Raw genomic sequence first — 18,653 nt, 5'->3', positions numbered from 1 at the left:
TTTCTAGCACCAGCTCTTTAATAGTCATTGTCATTTGAATAGTAATTGTTAAATAATTCCCAAACGTTTTTCATTACCATTAAAGTACTTTATTACTGAGCAGACTTTGCTTCTGTTTTAATACCAGGAAAATTAAATAGATGCTTTCGGTTTGGTCCTTTATGAACAAAATATAGATGCTTTTGCCTCACACTTTTCTCTGAATCACATTATCAATTCTACTAGTCAGTCGTGACTGTGCTGAAAGAGGTGTTCAGTAAGAAAACTTGGTTGCTTAGCAATGAACATCGTGAGAATTAAAATTTTAAAGCCCCGGTATATGCATTTCTGAGTTATAAGATCTTCACATCAGAAATTGGTAATAGTTTTCTTTTCTCTGTGTGTGCTCATATTCATCTGTCTTTGGAGAGAATGTAACTCATACTAAACAAGCACAATGGTTTGAGCCATACAGTGTTATTGTTTCTGATCTGTGAGGTGAGCTTTTATTCCAGCTTTGAGAAGACTTTGAGGCACACTCACTTCTGATTTTGTAGTTAATCAGCAAAATCGAGTGTTACTATAATTAATGTTTTTAATGTTCTAGTTTTGCTTGTAGGTGGATTTCTTTTGTTGTTTCCCCCTGTGTGATAACTCCTTAACGCACCTGTACCAACAAAAGAAGTGGAATAACAAAACAAAGCAGTGGAAAATTATCCACAAGGATAGTTCTGTAAAGTGATTGTTAGTGCTTTTTTCCAGTAACATTTTTTCTGCGCAGGTAAGAGCGAAGTGAGCATAAAGGCAATGAGATAATAGAGAATTCTCAATGAATCACCTATTGTTCCCAGAAATAGAGCTCGAGATATCATTGTCCTAAGACTTTGCCTGAAAGCTGTCAATTTATTCTACATGATGCACGAATTGCTTGCACTAGATTAAAAATAATGCATAGTTTGCTCCTGCACTATTCAGTCTGATACTGCCCTAATAAAGATACACTGTGTTTGCAGGCTAACTTAATATGCAGAGGTGAGATTGTCACTTTGTCTCTTCACTTTATTCTCCTCCTCATCCTTCTGTAAAGGGTGCCAGAGTCCCATCAGTTTTCTTTCAGTCTTTATACCATGTTACTGGGGAGTTAATTCAAGTGGCTTGGTCTGTTTATTTGCTCCACAGATTTCTCATATACAGAATTTACTTCCTTGTGCTCGAACTTCTGGCTAAATAGAATTTTAGTTCATCCTGAATGTTCAACTTTTAATTCCAGAAAGATGCCTCTTCCTTTGTTACAGGGAAGAATCTATAGAGAGGAGCATGCTAATAAGTTAGTGAAATGAAGAGGCATAAGATACTAAGACATTAAAATTCACGCTGAAGCCATGAAAATGGCTGAAATACTGCTTTCATTTCTCCTGGATATGTGGGTCCAAAATCTGGGAATTGTCCCAGACTTGGCTTCTTAGACTCATGCAACCAGACTGCTCTGAGGTTTTCAATGTTATGGCCTGGGAGATGGCTGAGATTGAGTCACCTGTTTCTGTTAATCCACCAAAACATTTATCCAGGCTTTCACTTCATATTGAGATCCTTTCCTAAACTCCTTATTTAGCTGTGTGTGTTTCCACACTTGCATATTAAACGCAGTTTCTTTTCACTTGTTTCTTTAAGACCTCTCAATAAAACCCCATAGTGTGCCCACAAAGTATTGCCTTCTAAAGGTGTTTCAGTGAACTGAAACAATATGGAAATGTTTTGTCTGGTCTTTCTGGTATTCCAATTATCACTCGTTTAATTCAGCGATAGCCTGTCATCACCTAAGTGTTGTATTTGCTCCTGGGCAGGGACTGTATAGTTAGAGTAGAATAGGAACTGATTGAGGTGTTTAGGTACAGCTGCAATACCACTGCTTGCTAATGTAAATCAGAAATTCTTCATTGTTGTCAGTATTCTGCACGATGATGTGTTTGAACTTCGGAGCAGTGGAAAAACAAACTCTGCCGTTGCAGATTGGAAGTGTTTTACACTAAATGCCAGTGGTTTGAGTGCATACATATATTGCTGCAGAGGGGAAGTTTTCTCAGAGATGTGGTGCCAGTTGTGACTGTTTTTACATGTGTTAAAGAAATCATGACCTTTGTTACGTAAAGTGTGAAGGAGGAAGGTTCATAGCCAGGAATTGTTTTCATATGGATGTGGAAAATGTGAACTATGAAATACAAATGATCTTTTATTTAAAAATTATGTTTTTGCTTGTACTTTCTTTTAGACTGACTGTATGCAAATTATGCATATTAGACACAGGATATCACTCTAAAGTTCATTGTTATCTTTACTCCATCTCTTTTATTCTAGAAAAATTTAGTGGTGACTTGTCTGATTAAAAAAATCACAAGGGACCTGATGCCATTGTTAGAAAAGAAGTTGAATATTTCTGGCCTTAGCTATTTCCTTTACAAAACATGAAAGTTTGCAGGTTTAAGTGCACTACGTGTGTGCTTAGTACAGTTACTAGTAACAAAGATAGGTTTGAAACTCAGCAACAAAGGTACATTAATGCAGATTTTAAGTTCTTTGCATTGTATTTTTTTCACTTTGTACTTCATTAAATCCTTTTTAAAAAGAATTTAAAGTCAAAATTACAGTCTTTGGACTAAACATTTAAGTTGAGAGCAAGTAGGGGATATCCGTGTTGGTGCATGATTGCTAAGAAATACCAAATAGAACTAGCTGGCAAGCTGTCGCAGTGCCTGGGAAGCTGTGTGTATGTGTTTGTCTCTGGAGTGGGGCAACTGAGGAGCTGGCTATCAGAGGGGCAGCATGTCCAGGCCAACAGCAGACAGCATGGCTGATGGACACAGCTTTGGCCAGCAGTGAGCCTATCTTGGAGCCTGCTGAGTTGCCTTTGGTCAACATGGGGGCAGCTCCTGGTCTCTTCTCACAGAAGCCACCCCTGCAGCCCCCTTGCTCCCGAAGTCTTGCCACATAATCTCGAAATGTATGTACGTATGTGTGTATGTATTTCTCAGTAACAGACCGTCAACTTTACCAGCCAGAGAGGGGAACAAGATGAGGCCATTGGTACTGCTTGTGTTTGTGTGGGTGCTGGGCGTTGGTATCTGTGTGGCTGGCCATGTGTGTGCTGGAGATGTGTGTGTAACCTGGGGTTACTTGCTCACCTTACTGATGGCTGGAACTGGGGGTATGCAACTGCTTGGGGTTTTCTGAACAGAAACCACAGTTACTTGTTACAGTACATGGCATGTATTTGACAAGGGACTCTTCTGACTCTATAAGCAGCGTGGAAAGCAGGAAGCAATGTATACAGGCTGAACTGTTCCAGGCTGTGAAGAAATAAGGGAGACCATAGTTCTGGTTTTGTAGCTGAAGGACAGTGTTACAGGTCTGATTTCTAATCTGGAGGGTGTGAGGAAGGGTTGTTGTTATTTCTTGCTGTTGGATTTTTTTGGGGTTTTGTACTCCTGACCCAGCAATGAGCTGACCCTCATTGTTTGAAAAATCTTAACCTTATGCATTCAGGGAGGAATCCTACAATATCCCAAGGCTGTGAATGCAGTGGCACAATTAGGCTGCACAGATGGAGTGACTGGCTGAGGGTGAAGAGGCTTTGGTGAAGCGGACTTGTTCCGAGGAGCTCTATGGAGAGAAGTGTACAGTAGAGATGGGCTCTGGACACAGCCTGTGCCTCGTTTTCTGTCAGCACGGCAGTGGATTCTAAGACAGGTTACCAAAGCTATTGACAAACATTATTTGGCTTTGTGTGCTGCTGCATGTAAAGAAATGGGGAAAAAACCTACTTACTTTTCCATGAGTTACAATGTGAGGTACAGACAGGACCTTTTGATTTTTAGCACTTTCCTCACAAGATCACAGATGGATATGAAGAGGAACTTTTTATAAACCATTGTGATAGTTTTTAGCCAGCTTGAAGATAACTAGAGATTTATTTCTTTTGTAGCAGATTTTTAATTCCCATCTCATGTATTTGAGAGCTAATGGTGATCACGACATCACAGACCAAGTATTTTCCAGTGCTATGCAAGAGAGGGATGAGACAGCTAAAATTTCCCTCTTAGTGGCTTTCAACCAAAGCCTGACATGAATGAAAGAAAAGGCAAGAAACTCCCAAGATGAGTCACAGAAGTGGGTGTCTCCATAGAGTGAGATTTCAGGACAGATCCACCGATCTATCGCTAGTGAACAAAGAATAGTAAACCCAGCTCAGGACTGGCAGAGAGCAGTCCTGCATGCACAGCACTGCTTCCTACCACGGATTGTAGCTGAGCTGCTTTCTTCATACGTGTGACAGAAGTGAGTATGCAGCAGCAGTGAAAGAAATTGTTCTTAGAATTACACTTCTTTTATATCTAAAATGTTCTTTGAATTCGGGATTGTTGAGGTATGCCTTTGATCAAACTGTCTGGTTAAAATAAGATCTTACTTTCAGGGAAGGACAAATGAAGTTTAGAATTAATTGCTTATATGATGTTAAATAATGGAAGACTAGAGCTATGTCTGTGGAATTGGGACAATGCAACAGAATGGGTGAAATCAGTTTATATGCAGATAAAATACATTATTATGCAGCTAAGAAAGAGGGGAGGAAAATGATGAGCAGAACTTGTATAGCTGTCATTAACAACAAGAACAGGTTGAAAAATCTAAATGTGGAAGTGATAGTGACAGTTTTACCCAGATTATTACTGTAAAAATAATCATAGTCTCTCTGAGTGAGAACAGTTGATTTAATTTCCAGTATGGAAGGAACATATTTTGCTTGTAGTTTAACATTTAAGTGTTTATAAGAGAACGTAAACCTGGTAAAAATGAGTCTTACTGCAAGTATTGTAAAGTGTTCCTTAGTTGCAGGGTTTTGTAAGCCTGGGTACAATGTGCTGATAACCTGCATTTTTAATCTTCATTTATAGTAGTTTTTTATATCCTTTGTTTTAGTTTTGGCAATACAGGGTTATATGTGAGACTGAATTAAAACCTGGTCCAGATTAAGCTGATTAATAAATACATCTATTTTGGCAAATACTTGGGTTGTAAATATACTGCTTTGAGTGCTATGTGAGAGAAAATTACCTCAGATGAAAACAGAGTACTGCAATAATAATGGTATCTGAGTATTTAGAGGGATACTCTTTAAATGCCTAATACTAAAGAACAGGAAGTATCCAACTGAAACCGAACTGATCAACACTGGAATTTCCATTCAAGTGCAAGGAAACTGTGGGTTTATTCCATATTGCATAAAGGACTTAGAATATGGTTCTTTATCAAAAAAATAGTGTTGGTTGGCTCAAAACTTGGCCTTTTAGGGTTTTTTTAGATGTGTGCGTAGCATTTTCTTTAATGAGCTTGATTTCTTAAGGACACCAGCAGCCTTCTCTGCATGCGCGTGTGTGTTGGCATGTATGCGCATCACAAAAAGAGCATGGACAAGTGAGAGTCACTGCATTTGGGATTACTTGGAGTGATTTTGAGACCATTAATAGTTACTGGTCAAGCTGGCCACCTTTGCTATGCCCTTGTCTTGCTTCCTTAAGAACCACCTGGTTGTAGCTGGAAATCCTGCTGTTCATCGAGAGCAGGTTTCGCTCAGATTGTGCTTCACATGCCATGAGAACTAGGACTAGATTTTAGAATATTCTGGGTTTTTTATTCTAAACCTTTCCTTTTTCCCTACTCTACAGTTACTGATGGGAGTAATTCGCTCTTACCACTCTTAAGGAGTAACAAGTAAATCAAGCAGAATATGAAAGATCTTTATCCCCAAAGCAAACAAAGCACACAGTTAAATCACAATGAAATCTAAGGTATTCAACTAAAATTGCTCATCTGTAAACATACATATTCTTAAAATACCTGCCTATCATAGGTAGGTACTTTCCAGTGCCACTGGAAACACAGTGTTGAAGTTCACTCTGTTCTGGATATATATCTACCATCTCCACCAGGGTGTACATTTACCACAGCCAGGTGAGATGTGTAAGCTAAAGAGTGCAGTCTTATAGAATGTTACCATTTGGCCTGTTTCAGGTCATTATATATTTCATTACATTATATATTACCGTGTAAATGTTGCACAGATTAATAAGCTTTGCTTCCCTTTGAGACAGTTTTGGGTTTAGTTGGTTGCTTGTTAGGTTTTTTGTGTGGCTGTTTATACTCCCATGAATCCTCTCATAGGCCACAGAAAACTACCATTTAATGCAGGGAAATGGTCAAGGAAGAAAGCTCTCGGAGATGAGTGGTAAATTAGGGGCTGTGGTTTTCAGCATCTTGTTAACTAAAAACTAAAGGATAGGAAAACTCAGAATGAATAAGCTTTGGCACACATTAGTGGTGTTTCCATTTTTCTTTTGTGGCTCATAATGCTTTGGAAAATCTCTGAACTGTTTTTCAGAAGAAAAAACATCAGGTTTTCATTTTGAAGATACTTTTAATATTTGAGATTTTGTTTGTATGTTTATTATATTTGCTTTACATCACTAATATATTAATGCATGTCAGCATTTCCATTACTATTCACTTAATTTCAATATCTGCTTAGCTTTATTCTGTGGAAAAAATTTAAAGTTCTATTTAAGGAGGAAAAAGCCAATAAATCAGAAAATTACCAATGTCAGAGATGCTCTTCTTCCCGCTACATTAGGCACAACTTTCCCTCCAAGACAGATTCCAATACTTGTTTTTAGTCCCTTGGCTTGGCGCTGCTGTACATCAAGGGAGTTGCACTGCTGTACATTAAGGGAATATGTGTCTTATTTGCTGTTTTGGTAGGTCACAGTAATTAAATAAGAGCCACTGTGGTCTGCTGGGGAGACAGGAGTCAGACTTCTAAAAAGCTTTGGAATACAGTGTACTTGATAATGTTCTGTGTATAAATAATTCATGTACTTGGTTGAGTGCTTGTGCTCTTGAGGAAAATTGTGTCTTCTTTTAACGCTTGCTTATAGCCTGAAGGAGTGGAAGACGTGAGAAGAGAGTCAAAAGGTACATGGAAGAGATACAGATTTATTCTTAGTTACATGAGTGACCAACAACCCCCAAACAACCAGTTATACTTTCAATTCTTTTTACTTCTTCTTGTGTGCATGAGGAGTTTATTAGGAAAGCACATCTTTGTCCAATCTCTGTTCCAGTGCCAAAGTTGTGCCTGTTTTGTGTCATAAGAATTCTCATAGGAATCCTGGGAAAGAGTTTTTTATGCATCTACAGCTCGCCAGCAGTTTTCAGACCACAAAGAAACTGGCTATACTGTTAAAAGCAAAGGTATATTGGAAAACTGGTGTCAATACCAGGTCTTTCTTCTGTGGTTGCTATTTAAATCCTGGATTATGCTTGTCATGCCTCTTTGGATCTTTGCTGACAGGAGCCTCTGCAGTAGAGGTAGCTTTACAACTGAGCTCTTTCAGAAGTTCGCTACCTTTTCACTCTTGTACCTTTCAGTCTTTCTTCTCTATATTTGTAGTTACATCTAAAAGAGCTGACTTGAACAGGAACAAGATTTATCAAAATGAGACAGTGGATTCAAAAGAAATGGTTTCTTCAAGACTATTACATCATTGTTTTTCGTTACTCACCCTGGATCCTGCATTCTCAAGTCTGATGTTCTACAGAGGAGAGGAAAGTGGGACTTGCAGCTTTCTGAAAGTAGGCCTCTAGCTGATTACTTTGGTAATCAAGTTTCTCCATTTACCTGCATTTATATCTAGGTCTTACTTTACCATTTTATCTAAACCATGCTCTGCTGTAGGTGCAATTCCTTTTGACAACTGCTTTTCCAAGGCTCCATGTCATCAGCTCAGCCCTTCACAGGTCACTTGAATCTTCTCGTTTGTCAGACCTCTCACTAGAATTCCTTGAACGATATTTCTTCTGGTATAAGACAAAAATCAGGAGTGTCTGTCCTGAATTTCTGACAGAATGCAGAAATATCCATCCATGATTTTGGAATTTTCAGTGCCATAGGTACAATAAACAGCACAAGATGATTGACATGTAGAACCTTTGTGCATCTCGTTAGTGACCTTGACAGTCTAGCAGCCAGCTTGTAGTAAACTGAAGATGGTTCTGATAGTAAACCCTTACTGAAAGAGGCTTAAATGGTTCGTGTTATATTTTATGCACACTGGAACTTCACACGGTTGTTCCTGCAGTAGACAGGCTGTTCCTGCAGTACAAGGCTGGAAAGAAGTTTTGGTGCAAGTGGTGGGTCACTCTTTTCTGCTTTATTACCTTTAAATATTACTGAGCTACTCCATTAATTCCAGATGGATTGTGTGGGAAGTGCCATGGTTTTTTATTGTACATAGAGTAACAAGGGGAAGGAAAGTTTAATTTGTGATTAAAGAGACAACATAATTATATGCTTTATTCTCATCAGTGTGTTATACAGGAATGTGAACCACTGGGGACCTCTGCTCCCTTGTAAACCAGATCACTGTGCTTGAGGATTTCACAGAATTTGGCAGAAGCTAATATTTTTGTTCTGTTCTTTTTTTAAGGACCTTCATGTTGGTGTTGTTTATGCCAGAACACAGTAAGCAAGGCACGTTAACTCCAGCCTCGTGTCAACCTGTAACTGGCCAACACAATGCAATTGAATATGAATTTCAGGTGGCTTTGGAAATGAAAGAGAACTGAGCTCTGGCTGGAAGCTGAACGTGATGACGGCCTGGTCTATGGTAGGGAAGCTGAAAATGGAGAAGAGGCACTCCAGAGGAGACAGAAATGTGGAACAAGATGCTGGGGAATGCAGTGCTGAATCTGAGGAATGGACGAGCTCAGAAAGTGAACCTGAGCAACCATACTTCAGAAGCAGCTGTAGCAATACTCAGTGGAGAGAAAAGGAGGTTTCCACTAAACCACATCGGCCACTCTGTCGCTCCCCTTGCTTGGATCGCCCAAGTTTTTCACAGAGCAGTATCACACAAGACTTGAAGCTAGATGAATGCAAAACAAATTTGGACAAGGAATACCAAGCTAAAATGGATTTTGCTTTAAAGCTTGGGTATGCAGGAGATCAGATCCAGGCTGTACTGAATAAACTGGGAGCAGATGCGCTCATCAATGATGTTCTGGCAGAGCTTGTGAGACTTGGCAACAAAAGTGAATCAGAGGGTCAAAGCAGTGCCAGCAGTACCACCAGTACTCTGGTGCCAAGAGGCCCTTGCCCAAAGGAAATAGCAAGCCCTGAACTGTCACTTGAAGATGAAGTTGTGGATAACAGCGATAACTTGAGGCCAATTGTCATTGATGGAAGCAATGTGGCTATGAGGTAGGTCTCCCTGTCACAACATTTGAAAAGGATAGATCACTAAGATATTGATGAGAAAAATCAATATTGATGGTAAAGTCATCTTAAGTCATGTAGTATATTTACACTGATAATCCATCTTTTTTATGGACTCTTTAGTCCAGGCTTTTAATTATGCTGTTGCTCCTTTATGTGCAACCCGTATTCCACTTCCCTTCACCCCCTTTTCAGACCAAGTTCTCCCCTCAAACCTTTTTGTTCTACCAATCCAGCTGCAGTGTGCTTCAGTGTGGATGGGCTTAAATCTTTTTGAAGTCCTTGAACATTTATTTAATGTCCAAAGGTAACCAAAGAGGGGAGGAAAACTTGGTTCTTTCTAAAATGTCATGCAGCCTATGCTGATGATATGCAGTTGACTTCAGGGTATTTGAGCTTATTCAGCTCCTGCTGATTAAGCCTGCTCAGAATTCAAAGCAGTTCAGCTGTGTCAGTAGAGGGATATGCACGACCTAATTGTGCTGACTCACACAGCTGAGGCACTTCTCATTTCAGACGTGTGTGCACACGTGCACTTTGGTCAGCCCCTAAGAAGTATTTGTCTCATGTCACTTGCAAGCATGTCTGTAGAGTTCAGCCATTTGTTTATCACTGACAGAGTGTGATTTTTCTATGAGGGAGTTCTTTGAACACTCTGTTTAGTGATCAGTGATACCAAGATTTCTTAAAGTAGTGTTTGCACAAGAGAGATCCTTTAGCATCAGCTTTCTGCTCTGAAAGAATTTGTCTTCTGAATTATTACCTATTATCTTCTTTTTTTAAAGTATTAAAGAAAGTTCAGATTTAATAAGTTCCTTAATAATTTGAGTGAATTAAGTACTCTCAGACTTGAAATACATTAAACCCCCCCCCAAATCCTATAAGAATATTTTATATACAGGATTTTTCAGTGCCAAGTTGTGGCTGCGTTAATCCAGAAGATGTCTGTAAAGCAGCATCACCAATACTACATATAACTTTCTAGTTTCCTTTTTTTCTGGGCCTGTTGACTTTGCCATCTCTGTGTTGCTTGAGCTCCTCCTGAGCCTAATGTGGCAGCAGCTGGAGAAAAGTGTGTTTGTGCTCTTACTATTGCAGAGCTTCAGTCTGATGCCTGATTTATAGCATCATAGAATATCTCAAGTTGGAAGAAAGCCATGAGGATTATCAAGTCCAACTCATAACAAGATGCATAAGCATCTGCAAATTTAAAAAGATATTAAATTCTGTAAAATCTGAAATGTACAAAAATCTAAAGAAAAATGCTGTAGAAACATTGTGGCTTCTATATTCATTATTTACATTGCAAGAATCTGGACTAGGCTGGTGATGCAGAGGGATACAGATGGTATTAGATCTGTCTGCTTTTGGTCTGTTTCAGCATTACTTTATATAACATTCTGAGCCCAGAAGAGCACACGTCTTGCTATGGGCCAGTCATCTGTGATGTTGCTCTATAGTAATAACACAATTGAAGTAAAGTTTTGAAAGATAATCCGTAGAATAATGATAAAAATGCAAATTTCTTAACTGTGAAGCATCTGCTCTACAGGCTAAGAATATCTGAGAAGTGCAAAAGTTACACACTTGCACATGCTTAAAAATACTGCAGTTGTTGATGATGCAAATGGAGACTGAGTCTGATTCATAATTAATATTCTCCTTAGTTCCTATCAAAACTCCAAACATTTATTTTTAACTTTGCAGAAACTTCTTAGGCCATTTACAAGATTCAAGCCCTTTGTTTGAATTGTGCTCTGTGTTTCAGAGAACAAATTTTTGCTGGGGGCAGGGCTCAAACAACTTTGAGTTACTTCTTTCCCTTAAAAAATCCTAACAAAAAATACAGAACCTTTAGTGTTAAGGAAACATCTTGTTTTGATCTAGATACTTAATAGCACCTGTGACCCATGGCAGCCAGCATTAGCATCATTGCTAGTTCATTCCTTTTTTTGTTACTGATAACTTTCTATGGTAGTATTTAAGGTAAGCTCAGTTTGTTGGGGAAAATGGTATTTTTCATTGAATAAGTGGCAATACTTCAAGCTTGGTTTGGTTTTGCTTTTGAGATAGTGAAATTATCCATTTCTAGAGTTTGAAGGAGCAGGGTTGCTGTAATTTGATGGCTGAATAGCTCTGGGCAGTTCTTTTTCCAATTACATAAGCTGGTTGAATACAAAGGTTTAGCTTTCATCACAGACTTCTTTTCCCTTATATCCTTATATGAAGAGAAAAAACCCCAATCACTGCCCCAAAACCCCACAACAACAAAACCTCAAACCAAATCTAACTTTTGTCCTTACTGTTTCTAAAACTTTTGCATGTTCTTCAGCCATGGGAATAAGGAAGGCTTTTCCTGTCGGGGGATTCAACTAGCTGTGGATTGGTTTCTGGAGAAAGGACATAAAGATATCACTGTGTTTGTACCTGCGTGGAGGAAAGAACAGTCTCGACCTGATGCACCAATTACAGGTAATAGATCGAAGTCTTCCTTGACCCCTTGGTTAAGAAAACAAAGTATTGCATTAAGACAGAACCGTGTCCTCTTTGTGATGGGTACTGGGTTGAAGGGTACCGGTGAGGGGATACACTCTGGGCTGTGGATATGATGTTGCACTCAACTATCCATTTGAAAACACAACAATTTCACTGGTGAGGAAACAAGCATTTAAGTATCTGCACTTGTAACCAATGCTGGGGTTTTGTAGCATTACTGGATCATTTCAACACTTTTGAGAAGTAGTCAGAATTTTCCCAATAGCAAACCCATTGTTAAGCATATAGGAACAGATTCTTAGTTGCTGAGTGTGTATAAAATAATTAGTATCAGGCCATGAACTCATCTAGTAGGATTGTCTTGAACACTGAAGAGGCAGCATGTGTTTTGACCCATAGAAAGTACTTATGGTGTACTCCAGGCATTGTAATACAGTGGTAACTGAGTTCCTGAAGCGTGCAGGAAGATTGAGTAAAGGTACGTGGTTGTTTACAGAGGAGTAGCATGATTCTGCAGCTTAAATATTGAATATTTACCCAGTGCTTTGAAACCTCAGAAATGAAACTTTGCATCTAGGTATTTTTTAATGACAATGGGGACTGTGTATGAACAGAATTACAAAATACTTTGTCAGAAAAGAGGGCAAGAAGTTTCACATTTCAAAGGCTGCATTTCTTGAAAAGATTTTTAAAGTTGCTCGACTCAAATTATTTTACAGATCAAGAAATCTTACGTAAATTGGAGAAAGAGAAAATTCTTGTTTTCACCCCATCTCGAAGAGTTCAAGGAAGAAGAGTGGTTTGCTATGACGACCGATTCATAGTGAAGCTTGCTTTTGACTCGGATGGGATCATTGTATCCAATGACAACTACCGGGATCTTCAGAATGAAAAACCAGAATGGAAGAAGTTCATAGAGGAGCGGCTGCTGATGTATTCCTTTGTGAATGACAAGTAGGGGGTTTTTCTTCAAAAGCAAGGGAATTTGCTAGTTTGGAATCCTCAGTAGAAACTGAAATTCACATTTCATTTCTTTCCCCTTAGGTTTATGCCTCCTGATGATCCTTTGGGACGCCATGGTCCAAGCCTTGAGAATTTCTTAAGGAAAAGGCCAGTTATTCCTGAACATAAGAAACAACCGTGTCCTTATGGTAAGTGCCCAAGTCAGATTGATTTGTTGTATTCAAAGGTAGGTGAAGCAAGCAATTAATTAACATCTTGTCATACTGGAACAACAAAAAAGTGTCATTTTTAATGTTGCCATCCAAGCACTGTATCTGTTTTTACACCCTCCATACACATACCAGTAAAACCAGTGTAGCAGAAAATGAAGGATTACCAGATATGCCTTGCAGGTCATGCAGCTTTTTGCCATTTTCTTCTGGTTTGTGTGCAAGAAAGGAGATTCAGAACTATACAAATTGTGTTAGAAGCTGTTTTGTTTTATATAGTGTTGAGTATGTTACCAGTATTGAAATCATTAGCCAGGAGGAAGGAAAAGTGATGTGTCTCACTCTTCATGCAGTGATATACATGGATACAGGTAGCAGGGTCTGTGACTGCCTGTATATACAATATATATAGTTATTCTTTATGGGGTTAATGTAGCAATATTAGTATTGGGAAGTGGTGAAAGACACAAAAAAGATAGCAGCTGGTGATACTGATTGGGTTTTGGTTTATTTAACCTGAAAACGCTTTTCTTTCAGGTAAAAAGTGCACCTATGGGCACAAATGTAAATATTACCACCCAGAACGGGCAAACCAGCCTCAAAGGTCAGTAGCGGATGAGCTTCGAATAAGTGCCAAATTATCTGCTGTGAAAACTATGAGTGAGGGAGCCTTGGCCAAATGTGGCACAGGGCCATCCAGCTCCAAAGGAGAAATCAGTTCTGAAGTGAAACGAATTGCCCCAAAACGTCAGTCAGATCCAAGCATTAGATCAGTAGCTGTGGAGCCTGAGGAAAAGTTGTCAGTAGCCCGGAAGTCCGAGGCCAGCTCTGTCCCGTCTCTGGTTTCTGCATTAAGTGTACCAACGCTCCCTCCACCAAAAAGCCATGCAGCTGGTGCATTAAATACTCGCTCTGCAAGCAGCCCGGTGCCAGGTTCCTCACAGTTCATGCATCAGAAATCCTCACTGGAACATATGTCCAGTGTGCAATATCCTCCTATACTAGTCACCAATAGCCATGGCACCTCAGTTAGCTATACTGACCAGTATCCCAAATATGAATCACTGGGGGACCATGGCTATTATTCCTTACTCAGTGATTTCTCCAACTTGAGCATAAGTAGTATCCGTAACACAGATTATTACGGGGCTGATATGGACCAGGGGATGTATTCTAGAAACTCAAGCCCCTGTCCTGACAATTGCTTAAGCCATACAAGTAATGATTCTTATTCCTCTTACAATGACTTGTATCTGGGTGTAGCAGATGCCAGTTCAGAAGACAATGTGAAGATCCACAGACTGCCATCGCAAAATCGTCTTCAGCCTTTTTCCCATGGTTACCATGAAGCCTTAAATAGAGCTCAGAGTTATGGAAGTGAAGAGCCTAAGCAATCCCTTCGCAAACAGTCAGTTTCCCACTTAGGCCTCCATGCCCAGCATCCAGTTGTTGGAGCACGGTCCAGTTGTCCAGGAGAATACCCTGTGCCTCAAAATGTTCATCCATCAACTGCACAACCAAGCCGTGCCTTGGTCATGACAAGAATGGACAGTATTTCTGACTCACGGCTTTATGAAAGTAACCCCACGAGGCAGAGACGACCACCTCTCTGTCGAGAGCAGCATGCTAGCTGGGATCCATTACCATGTGCATCAGACTCCTACACTTACCACTCCTATCCATTGAGTAACAACCTCATGCAGCCATGTTATGAACCTGTCATGGTAAGAAGCATGCCTGAGAAGATGGAGCAGCTCTGGAGGAATCCCTGGATTGGGATATGTGGTGAACCACGGGAGCCTCACATCATTCCAGAACATCAGTATCAAACATACAAGAACCTCTGCAATATTTTCCCTCCAAGCATTGTCCTTTCTGTGATGGAAAAGAATCCCCACATGACAGATGCACAACAGCTGGCAGCTATGATCGTTGCCAAATTAAGAACAGGGCGTTAAAGCATTACAGCCTCTTTTGGATAGCTGAAACTACACAGCCTGTAGGACCTGGAGGAGAGCTTAAACGAAGAAGGAAGGGGCCAATCTATTGTAAATATTTTCTACTAAGATAGTATACAATTCTGTACACAGTAGCAATCATATATATGCTGAGGCACTATATAAGAGTTTGATTGTATTGTAAATTTTAAGATTTTAAATATAGGGATTTTTAATAGTATTTTATAGGAAATGCATACCTTGCTGCATGGATAGCTCATTAAGAACTACAATGTCACGTTCAGTGTCTCAAAGCTGTTACTACAAAATTATTGTTAGCAATTATATTGCATGTATTAGTGTACACTTTCAATTTACTTATAAATACCTAATCGGCCTTTAAAAGTAAGCTCTGTACACACCCAGACGACTTTTAAGGTTTCAGCTTTGCCATTTGACACTGCCCACTGGCATAGGAAATACTGAAGGAAAAGTAAACTTGACCAAAATTAAACTCCTCACTTTGTAAAAGGAAAAAAAGAAACTGATTTCAGCTTTTGGTACTTAAATTTCAAAACTGTTCCCCAAGAGTTTGAGTGTCTGTTACAGCATCCAGTACGTTGGCTCGATCCAACAGAAGCCACATTAGGACCAAACCCATTAAGGAGTGTGAAGGTGTGGGTGCCATTCAGTACATTAAAACAAGTTTAACTGTAGCTTCTCTCTTCTGAATCGCCTCCCCCAGGGACCAGCCAAGCTGAAAGTAATTGGTCAGGTTTGTGTAAATTGGATTACTCCACCCAGAGCAGCAGATGCTGGATGTTTTAACGTGGAAGTTCATGAGTAACTACAGCCCTTCCTCTAGGGGCAAGGAGGGTGGTTGAGTGAGCCTAACCTTCAAGACGGCTGTACAAGATCAACTTGAGAAGGGGCTGGAGGGGGAAGGCTGCTTCTTGAAAGGAGATGCTCCAGTTTGGGTGTATGGCAAAGCTGGGCCTGGTTTTTGCTCTTCAGATCCACGCAAAGGTGTGCATTTGCCTCATGAAGGCTTTTAGAGTTCCTGTTTCAACAGGTGAGATAATTTTGTGTGGCATTGTTTGCGCAACTGGTATCTTGCTCAGGGTGGGAACCTTTGTAGCTAAATGTCTCCAAAAGAGGCGTTTATTGTTTTTTAAGCTGCACTGACTGGACGCCCTTTTTTGAATCCATTGTATATTTCAGCATTTCGAACCATTACTAACTCGACACGTCTCGAGCTAGGACTTGTTGACTTCTACTGTAGTTTTTTTCATGAAAGTTGAGAAAGGCCTGGTTTATGGCCTTTTGTTTCTTCATGAGAAGGTGTGACACTGCCTAAATGTTTCTTACTGTGAAACACACGGAACGTGAGGCTGCAGTCAGGGTTGTTTCTGGTGTTTTGATAATGGCTTGCATGCTGCTTCCTAGTTATCTGTCTGAGGAACAAAGTTATATCATTTCTTCCACTTGTGTTACTGTAAAGGTTAGTTTGATTCACCATCTCTTGTGGGCTCTTTATCATGTGCAAAATACGTTCCTGTCATATTAAAACAAAACCCCAAACAACAACAAATCACAATTCGAGGTGCAACTGCAGTTGATTTACTGCCATTTGACAGCCGTATCACTTCACACAGGATAAATATCCTTGTGTTGGTACAGGTAACAGACATAACGGCCGCAGCATTATGTATTTAAAATCAGTTATCCCGAAGGTGAGTCTGTGTTGACACTCAGTGTTTGCAAATTACTTTTAATTAGTTGATTATTGTCTGTTAAAGGGGGAAAAAGAAAATCTTCAGACATTTATAATAGTTGGAGAAAAGATTTAACTCTCGACAAGTTTTCAAACCAATTTCTTATTAACCTGCATCTTATATTTTTTAATTTGCAATCAATTCTTATTCTCTTCTCTTGCATGGTATAAGCAGCTGAGAGCAATGCCTCAAATAACCAGAAATGACCTTTTGTTTGTTGATACAAATTGTATCTCTTTTTCTTGATTGTATAAAAACTGTGTATAAAAAGAAAATAATAATCTCTAGATTAACTTCAGTATTACATTTTCACCACAACGTGTGTGACACCGTGTGTCACAGGGAAGTAGCCCATGAGTAATTATGGATCTTTTTTATTTCAAATGGGCACTTGTAGTTTATAGACAAACAAGGACAACTTTTCAGAACCAGGTTATTATGTGCACAGATACTGTGTGTACACCTCAAAGCATTACATAGTTATCTTTAGTCTATTTATTAAGCAGATACCTTCTTGCACTAAACTTTATGTAAAAATGTTGCTGTTAACTCATCTGCATGTGTTTAAAATGTAACAATATGATTGCTAGAGACCCTGCTTTATTCTGAACCCATTAATTTATAAATTCTTTAGGTATACAATGAAGTTTATTGTGCACTCATGTTTTCCATCTTGCATGGAATTAAATATTTGTATGTAGAAAAATGTTTGTTCCCTTTCTCTCCACTTATAAGCTATTTCGAGAGAGGTTTAGGAAGTGTTTTCGATGTTTTCTGATGTGGAAAACGGAGCAGAAATTCCCGTATGAAGTGTTGGCTGGTTTATGGAGATACTCATTTCTGTAGGATTGTCTGGTCATTTTAATTCTCACTACCTTCTGTCTTACCGATAGAGGAATTCCTTTTTAAACGCCAGGCACGCTCTGCCAGTGCAACCCCAGCACACTATTTCCCTAAGGCAAAGCATCTTTTCCTAGGAAGCTGCTGGCATCTGCCCTGCACAGAGCCACAGAATGGGCAGCGCAGCCTTGTGGAAATAGTTTGCAAGTTTTTCTGCTCGTTTAGTCCTCCTCAGAGGTAAAACCCCTCTGTCTGTGATGTGCTCTTTCCTAATCGACTACTTTAAGTGGTAACACGTCATCCCCATCTGTTTCCAGGTATGTTTACAAGCCAATTCAAAACACTGACACATTCGTTCATCTTCAGCGCATAAGCTTAGATTTCTTCTTACATGGAAGAGTTGATCTTAGTAACACCTGATCATAACTGTCTATATTGTAAATATAAGACTTTGTATAAATGCTCTTTTTGAGAGCATGGTATTTAAATGTTTTTAAAACTGTAAGAGAACAGTTCTAGAAACTCTATTTTAATAAAATCCATGAAATTACAGTTCTAGATGAAGGGAAAAAAAAAAGTGGGAAGGTAAAATCCTGGCCTACTGCAATCAGCAGCTGTTAAGCAGTAGACTTTATCAGTGCTTTCCTGGGGCCAGAGCGTTCCCCGGGGGTTCTGATTTACTGATCTCTCATCTTTAGCTATCTTACTTTCACATAATTTGTCACTTCAAAGTGTATAACCTTAAATTCACAAATCATGAGCTGTCGGTCTAAGTTATTTAATGTTTCTTTTTTGTAAGAATATGTCAGTAATATATTAAATTGTACATAAAGACGACTTCACTACTGTTAGTCCTGTTGTTGTCGTATTGAGCTGCAGTAGTTGGCTTTATTCATTTGTAGAATTAAACATTACTGTTTAATTGTTGTAAAATTTTATAAATCTCTTTGGGTTTTTTTGGTTGACCCAAATATAATGTAAGTCTTAATGACAAAATGAGTGAAAATGGATGTTAAACCAGTACGTGGTATTCGTAAACCTCGGTAGTAGTAAGCGTGCACTGCTCTAGCTGCTGCTGCATGGAACCCATTCACTAGCATGAGTCTGTTTAGCTTCTGTATAAGCGCTC

The 18,653-nt window shown here is 39.3% G+C and overlaps 1 protein-coding gene across 1 annotated transcript; it reads left to right on the top strand.

The window, feature by feature from the left end:
* The first annotated feature begins 8,678 nt into the window (after positions 1–8,678).
* On the top strand, positions 8,679–14,930 carry ZC3H12B (zinc finger CCCH-type containing 12B). The gene is made up of 5 exons (XM_010009192.1): positions 8,679–9,289; positions 11,637–11,776; positions 12,520–12,754; positions 12,845–12,951; positions 13,510–14,930. Exons 1-5 carry the CDS (start codon positions 8,679–8,681, stop codon positions 14,928–14,930), a joined length of 2,514 nt encoding a protein of 837 aa, XP_010007494.1.
* The last annotated feature ends 3,723 nt before the right edge of the window (positions 14,931–18,653 follow it).

This window comes from Nestor notabilis, unplaced genomic scaffold (genome assembly GCF_000696875.1).
Source record: "Nestor notabilis isolate BGI_N333 unplaced genomic scaffold, ASM69687v1 scaffold25582, whole genome shotgun sequence".
In the NCBI taxonomy this organism is placed as follows: Eukaryota; Metazoa; Chordata; class Aves; order Psittaciformes; family Psittacidae; genus Nestor; species Nestor notabilis.
This window is presented reverse-complemented; position numbering and strand designations above follow the sequence as displayed.